The sequence below is a fragment of the Leptosomus discolor genome, chromosome 6 (assembly GCF_034619465.1).
Source record: "Leptosomus discolor isolate bLepDis1 chromosome 6, bLepDis1.hap2, whole genome shotgun sequence".
NCBI classification, from domain to species: Eukaryota; Metazoa; Chordata; class Aves; order Leptosomiformes; family Leptosomidae; genus Leptosomus; species Leptosomus discolor.
In genome coordinates, this window is record NC_141396.1 from 63,959,176 (window position 1) to 63,967,145 (window position 7,970).

At 55.5% G+C, this 7,970-nt stretch overlaps 1 protein-coding gene across 1 annotated transcript; it reads right to left on the reverse strand.

Moving 5' to 3' along the window:
- Positions 1 to 38: 38 nt before the first annotated feature.
- On the reverse strand, positions 39 to 7,366 carry LOC147415388 (protein-cysteine N-palmitoyltransferase HHAT-like protein). Its single transcript, XM_086467344.1, has 7 exons — positions 7,261 to 7,366; positions 6,645 to 6,712; positions 6,155 to 6,268; positions 5,808 to 6,002; positions 4,761 to 4,970; positions 1,492 to 1,663; positions 39 to 163 (listed from the first exon to the last, which is right to left on the reverse strand). Exons 1-7 carry the CDS (start codon positions 7,364 to 7,366, stop codon positions 39 to 41), a joined length of 990 nt encoding a protein of 329 aa, XP_086323470.1.
- Positions 7,367 to 7,970: the final 604 nt, after the last annotated feature.

Sequence of the window (7,970 nt, forward strand, 5' to 3'; positions counted from 1 at the left end):
CGGCCTTCCCCTCAGCCCGGCCGCCAGGACAGTTGCCCTCAGCCGCCCCGGAGGCGCCACCAGGCCGCGGGGCCCGTAGCAAGCCCGGTCCCTCGGGGATCCGGCTGTGCCCGGGAGGGAAGCGGCTCCTCAGCCCGCCCCGGGGTGGGCAGGAGAGTGGCAGCTGCAGGAAAAGGCCTGTGCGCGGTGGAGGGGCGGCTCCTCATGCCCACACCCCCCCCCCCCCGCCAAGCTCAAGCCCGGTGAGGGAGACGTGCCAGGGCGAGCAGTCGAGGAGAGCAGGAATGTACCGGCTCGGGGTGCCCTTTCCAGTAGCGCTGCTACAAACAGAAGCTCAAATGCCTCCATCTTGGTGGGATTCAGCTCACAGATTAAGGGCCACACAGTGCCTCGATGTGAGCAGTGCCTGAGCTCCCACCATGGACCAGGTAGATCTGGTCAATACAGGCAGCAGAGCCTGCAGAGGAGCTCAGCTCCCTCTGGAGTAACACACATGCTTGGTCAATCCACCCAGGTCTCTTAGGACATCCTAAATCAATGCTAGTGCCATCCTAGCTGCATTAGGATTTTCTCCTGGCCTCCAGCTGCCACTCTGGAGAGACATGGGCGTCCTCCTGCTTGTCTGCTGTCCGTGTGGATGTCAGATACGCTGTGGCATCTGAGATGCTGCCATCAGACGTGTATTTGGCCAGCTGAAATCCTCCATCCAGCTGCCAGCTGAATGCCAGTGTTGCTACCATGACTCATCTGGGGAGTTTGGCTTCTGGAGGTCCCTAGTCCAGCCCTGCTCAGAGAACAGCCCACTTTAAAGGGAGATTAGGTTGCTCTCTACCTTGTTCATTTGAGCATTGAGTATGTCTATTTTTGGAGAATCCATAACCCCTCTGGGCCTCTGTTCCAGTGTTTGACCACTCTGTGAAAAACATTCCTCACACGCAATGAGGCTTTGCCTTGCTGCTCCTTGTTTGCTGTGTCCCGCTTCTTCCCTTCCAGCCTCCAAGAAGAGCTCACCTTCTCTGTAACCCTCTGTTAGCCAGTTGAAAACAGCAGCTACAACTCCCCTGAGCTGCTCGCTGTGCACCCTATGCCTGGGACCATTTCAGTGGCTCACAAACACCCGTAGTGGGTGGCCACCTGGGAAGGCATCTGAGATAGCAGATGTACCTCTTGCAACAGCATAGGGCTGGGTTTTTTGGAGGTGCTGAGCTACCTTCCAGTCCAAAGGCAATGGGAATGGCTTGATGCTCAGCCTCTTAAACCCGGAGCTAAACAATTTACACTTGGACCCGGGGAGAATGTCAGGCCAACACCATCTGCTTTCTAGGGCTCCAGCTCTGTGTATTGTCCACGGGAAGAAGAGGGGCTTTGCTCAAACCTGCCCAACATAGGCATTGCCAAAGCCTCTCAGTAGGGATGGATGGAGATCTGGATCACCCACCGCTGCCTCGAAGCTGAGTACAGGTGTGAATGTGTCCAAGCACGGCCACTCACCCAAGGACCAGTCCGAGAGGCGGTTCATGAACTTCAGGTCAGAAGGGAGGGTGAGGATGTAGAAGAAGTGGAAGAAGATGTCCACAGCAATGATGGCCCCTACGTGGAGGAGGGCGTGGACCCGGATATGCCTCATCTCGTCGTCTTTGCGTCTTAGCTCTTGGGTGCTCACCTGCCGGGATGGCAAACCAGGAAAGGGCTGAGCTAAGAGACAGGATGGACAGTGTGTTCCTCCATCCAGAGGAGCAGTCAAGGTCCAAATGGGGACCGAACACTCTCCTTTAGAAATCACACCATGGACTATGTGGCCCGAATCTCCATTGATTAAGGAAGACCCAAGGGACTAGCTCAGGTGAACCCATCCACAAGGAGCAGGACATGTCCCACCCACAGCATCCCTCCAACACCCCCACCTCAGTGCTGAGCACGGCAGCAACGCGCCTCCTGGAGCACCCTCCTAGCAAAGGCTGTTCCCATCACTGGCGTTTCCAGCAGAGCAGGCACATGGTGTGACACAGCAGTGACAGGTCTGGCTGTACCTAAGGGACCCTAGGTGGGGTGAAGACCGTACTGACCGAGGAGCTGGGGTTTATGCTCTTTCTGCAGGGACATGCTTAGAAAGTCAACTTTGCTTAAGGGCGGCCCCTTGCACAAGTCACCCAGAGGGAGCAAATGCTCGTACTCATCACATCTACAGGGCGCCACAGCCTGTAGGGAAGGGCATCCACATGCCCAGGAGAGGCTGGGAGCAGTGCTGGAATCCCACCTGACAGCTCTGCCAGGGCTGGATGTGTATCTTTGGCCAGGGTCACTTGGGAGGAGGAGGAGGAGGAGAACTGGTGGTCTCTGGAGCTTCTGCTGCAGAGGCCTGCTGTAAATGAGAGGGAGAGCTGCTGGAGGAGCCATCCTGAATCGGTTGGGACCTGATCAATGGGGATTTTGTCTCTGCTGTGTCTTGTACAAACAGGGGCCGGGCTTTGCCTCCAGGAGTTGTCATGTCTCTGGCCGTTGTAATATAAAAAATCATCAGAGCGAGCTTTCAGGATTACACCGGGCAGACTGATGTCCTCACTTCCCCGCATCGCTGTAAAAATTGCTGCTCTATTCAAAATCCTCTTATGTTTATTACTTTCCCTTTATTCCCTGCAAGAGGTGGGAGCTCTCCCGACATAATCCGCAGGCTGCCGCACCAGCCCCATCGTCAAATCCAGATGATTCCTGAGAATTAAAGCCTTTGCCAGATTTTTTTGTGTGTGTGTGTGTCTGTTATATGCCAAGTGCTTTAAGGACACAAAGAGGCTGCTGGACTCTAAGCTGGAGGAGAAGCTGAGGGAGGACAGACTCTGGCATGGAGATGTGTGGGAGGACATGGAGCCCCCCTTTCATAGAATCATGGATCATTTAGGTTAGAAAAGATATTTAAGATCATCGAGTCCAACTGTTAACCTAGTACTGCTGAGTCGACCACTAAACCATGTCCCTAAGTGAAATACCTCCAGGGATGGTGACTCAACCACTGCTCTGGGTAGTGACAACCTTTTCTGTGAAGAAATTTTTCCTAATGTCCAATCTAAACCTCCCCTGGTGCCACCTGAGGCTGTTTCCTCTTGTCCTCATGTCTGCGTGTGGTGGCAGCACTCTGCCACCATCCCCGTGGGATCAGGGAGGTGTCCCCCACACTTGCAGCCCTACAGAAGTGAAATTATTCCCTTGATCCTAGTAAGGAAGATGCTTTTCAGCTCAAATGGGGCTGAGCAAGCCCTGGTACAGATGAGTTCCCATCACACAAGGTCTCCACCAGGATGCAGCACCAGTAGGAGCCAAAAAGACACAGATCTGCCCCCTAACTGGGTCAGACTCCATCTACCTGCCCCTGTAATTGCTGTTGGGCAATTAGGAATTCATCCCTAAAATTAGCTGCGGCTCCAGCGGTGCAGGGGGGCATCTAACCAGGAGATGGCAGTGGTGGCCAGGCCAAGACAGGACCCTTAGCTGGGGCATGGCAAAGGGGTTGTGGAGTTAATCCTTGTCCCTTTGGGGTGAGCGTTTTAAGCAGCAGAGGCGGGAATTGCTCATTAAGTGGCTAGAGACATCCAGGTTTGGGGCTGTGCAAAGGAGCCCAAAATAAAACCCCCTCCAGATCAAGCCATGTAGAAGCGGTGGGAGTTCAGGTCTTGGGGACAGGAGGAGTTCAGGTCTTGGGGACAGGAGGAGTTTAGGTCTTGGGGACAGGAGGAGTTTAGGTCTTGGGGACAGGAGGAGTTTAATGCCCTGATTTACAGATAACTGGCTGCAGCGTTAGGAGAAGCCAGGGCTGCACATTTCATAGGAACGACTGATGGAAACTGGGGAAGGAAGAGGAATATGGGATGAGGACAGCACCCCAGCGCACTGTAAACCCTCCAGAGGGGCTTGGACAGTGGGACTGCTGGAGCCACGCTCAGCTGGACTTCAGCCTGACAGATAAGACATGACTGGAGAGATGAAGCCTTAGGATGAAGCGTTTCTTCCAGCAGGTTGGGGAGAAAAGCCCATCAGTGGCCTGGCCATCCCTAGCACTCGTCTGCTGAGAATGGGCTGCCAGTAGACTCAGTGCACCACCAGCATCCCTTGTGGGGGACACCAGCGCTGACCTTATGATCTCTAGAGTCAAATGGGTCACCAGGGTATTTCATGAAGAGCAGAGGAAGCCCCTGGTTGCTGAAAGACAGCCTGGCACCCAATCTTACTTATTTCTAGAGAAATAACTTCAGATGAAGACACACAGACCATGCCTGGAAATTCATGCTTGTTGGGTGAACCAGCAGGATGGAAATGTGAGGCTGACCTTGCTGTCACACCCACCAGCATGCAGAGGTCCCACCGATGGGCACCACATGCCTGGCTCTCACCGTGGCCTCCCGGCACCGCGCAGTGGGGCAGCATGGAGCTGCTGGGGTGACAGCGCATGGAAACTGAGGCACCGAGCAGTGCAGGTGCCCAGCGAGCAAGGACATGAGCTGAACCCTCCCCTCCTCATCCCAGTGTGATGCTTTCACCACAGCAACGTCTTCCCCTCTGAACAGATCAGCGGCCCAAAACCCAAAAAAGAAGGTTGATGCCCCTCCACACAAAAATCACAGCATCATGGCACAGACTAGGTGACCACAAGAAGCTCTACAACCATTTGCACCTTCACTGTGGCAGAAGATGGGGTTTTGCAGGCATTAAACCCAAGCAAATACACGCAGGGAGAGGTCCTCATCCAGCCCTGCCTCAGGAGCACTCACCTGGGCATGGAACTGGTCAAACGTCATGACGGGCCCGAAGAAGAAGAATGGGAGGTAGAAGTTGTACTTGAGGGGGTCGAAGATGGAGTAGATGCCCTCTTTCCTCTCAGAGCTCTCAAGTGCAAAGCTCATGCAGCGCATGATGGTGAAGCCGCTTCCTCCGTAGAAGAGGACATCTTGAAGATCAAAAGCTCCAGTTACAAATCCGCTCTGGATGAGAAACAAATAGTTACCACCAGGAACGCGGTGTCGCTTCTGTGCTCCCTTGCTTTGTGGAGGACATCACTCCTGGGGCAGCTGGCAAAGCCTCTAATTACCCTCTGACACCAAGTGTCCCTGGAGCTCATAAGCCTTGCTGTTGGAAAAAGAAAAAAACTGGGGCTCGATTTCCCAGCTGGCTCCTGCATCCCGGAGGAGATGGGAAGTGGTGGATCCTCTTGGCCACGTCTTCACCAAGCAGCTGTGGGCCACGTAGGCTTTGGTCTGGGGTGGGAATGTCCCCCTCCCCAGGGAGTGAAGAAAAGCCAGCAGAAGCCTGATGGAGAGGGGAGGGGAACGCATATCAGGAGGTAAGCAGCAGGCAGGGAGAGGCAGCACTGTCCTTCAGAGGGACTGAATAGCTTTATAAGGTCCTTCCTGGGCTTCTCTCCACCCACCAGTGAAAGTCTTAACTGGGCAGAGAGCTAAGAGATAGGTATGGGCATCACTGAACCCATCCCAGCACCATGTTACGGATGGGGAAGCTGAGGCACGGGACAGGAACACACCTTGCCTGTCTGACAAGCTGTTGCCTAAGCAACAAGGAGGATTCAGGTGTCCTGAGCTTTGGCCCAGCATGAAGCCACCAAAACATGACATAGTCCCCGTGTGATTATTCCCAAGCAGCACAAAGTCCCCTCCTTCTGAAACCCTGTGGGAGATCTGAAGTAGCCAGAAGAAGTGCCTGGGGTTTGCGGGTGCCACAGGAACCCTCCTTGGAGATAAACCCAAGGAGATGGACACAAGTGGGCTGGAAATGAGGCAGAGATGGCCCGAGACAGCCCCTACCTGCCACGAGCTGAATGGCTCCACCTTGAAGGAGGCGAGACAGCAGAGCCCGGCCACGTAGCAGAGCCACTTCTGCTTGGCCAGCGCGACGGAGTAGAGGACAAGGCAGTGGGAGAGGATGATCATCAGGTAGACGAGCCCCATGCTGCCCAGCACGGCCGAGACCCCGTAGAGCATGTACACCACAGCCCGGTGCTGTGAGGAGAGAGCGGTCCCGACCCGTGGTCAGCGTGGTGAAAACCCCGACCCTGCTCCCGCCCATCCCAGAACATCCTTCAACCCCCCCTCCGCAGGTCCCAGGTCACCCTTGGTGCTTTCAGATCCATCCCACCACATCCCCGGCTCACCTGCGGCACCGTCATGGAGCAGATCTTGCCGAAGAGGACGTGTCCCGAGAGGGCGAAGATGATGACGTTCCTGAACGAGGTGAACCACATCACCCACTCGAAATCGGCCACGTCCTGCGGGAGCAGCACCGGGTGCCTTACTGCCCCCAGCCCTCGCAGCCCTGCCCCAACACCCGTCTGGAGGGGAAACCAGACCATTTCCAAAGCCTTTTCTTCCCGTTTTCCACCCAAGGGCTCCCGAGCACCCCAGCTTGGTCATAAAACCCCAGGAGAGATGCGCAGAGGTTGCTCGTCTCGGTGCGCACAAAGCAGAGCATCCACGGTGCTGCTCAGGATATTCTCCTGACTGGTTCTTTAGGGAGAAAAATAGGAGTCACGTGGACTTTGCAAAAAATACGTCAGCAGCAGAAAAACCAGCTCTGCTTCTCCAGCGGTCAGCACCGACCGTGTCACCGGTAACTAGAAAAGACCGAGTCCTTCCTCCGCTTACCATCTTCCTGCCGAAGTAGTGCCAGCCCGGCTTTATGCCGTCCCGAAAAGCCTTTCTGTTCATGCTGTCTGCAAAAGAACCAGAGTTATGGGGAAAGAAACAGCTCTGGGAAACGGGGCCTGGGTTTTGGCAAAGCAGGGAGCCTTCCTCACCGCGATGATGAGCCGTCAGGGCTCAAACAACCCATCCCCAAAGCGCCTAATTCCCGTAGATAACCACAGGAGTCAGGAACCTCGATTTCTGCAAGAATTTCCAGCAAAGCCTTTTCGCAGTGCCCATCCCAGGGACCCTCAGCTGATCCCATGAAATTTTCTGGGTTTTTTGGGCTTCCAGATGAAGCATTGGGGAAGCAGCCCTGTGTAGGCAGGGTGGTTGCCTGGAGAGCTGTGACGTGCCACAGTCTCTTGCCCTGAGCCACAGAAATGGGGACAAGGGGGCAACCGGGCAAAAAGGCCAAAAACTCTCCTGGAGCCTTGCAAAGGATTCCCAAGTCGTTCTCTGCCAAAATTAAATCCGGGGATCTGCTGTTGGTATCGACAGCTGTAAAAGCAGCCGCCTGACATCCATCCTCCCTCCCAGGGCCCCCTCCGGGGGGGGATGAGGTGGGGAGCGTTACCTCTGGAAGCTTCAAAGATCCCGCTGCCGCTGTACACCACAGCGCACGTCACGGTGAGAGCATAAAACCCCAGTTCGTAGCTGGGGAGCATCGTTTTAACCCCCATGGTGGCAGGTCAGCGCCCCGGCTGGTGCAGGGGATCCAGACCTGGGAAAGAGAAGGAGGAGAGGAAAGTAAACCAGAGGTGGGAGCTCACCTGCCCCTCCAACACCCTAAATTGCTGCTGGTCCTCAGCAGCTCTGCTTTGTGGGCTTCCTTGAAGGCCGGGAGCTGAAGAGATGGAGAAGACGGTAACACCTGGGACACAACTCAGGTGTGAGGAAAGAGGTTGCTGCTGAACCCTGCTGCAAAACCCACCCAGGAGCCAGGATCTGGGGGCAGCTCAAACAGGAGATCCTGATAAAAAGGCTCTTCCCAGCAAGTTGCATCCGTCCCAATGTTCAGAGATGCTCCGGGATGCCAGCTCCCCAGGATGGGGTTCCTCCAGCGTGCCTCTGATGTCCCCTCTTAATTGGATCCTTGGAAGGGCTCCGGGATAGAGCACAAAGATGCCCGTGCTGGAGGGGATGGGATGGGATGGGATGCCCCTATTCCCCTGCCGTGGGCTGCTGCTCGCCTTCTCCTGGGATTTTGCCCAACCTTGAGCTCTTGAGGGGGCTCCTAAAGCACCGTGGTCCCAAAGTGCTCCCACCCCCGAGCCTTAGGGCGGG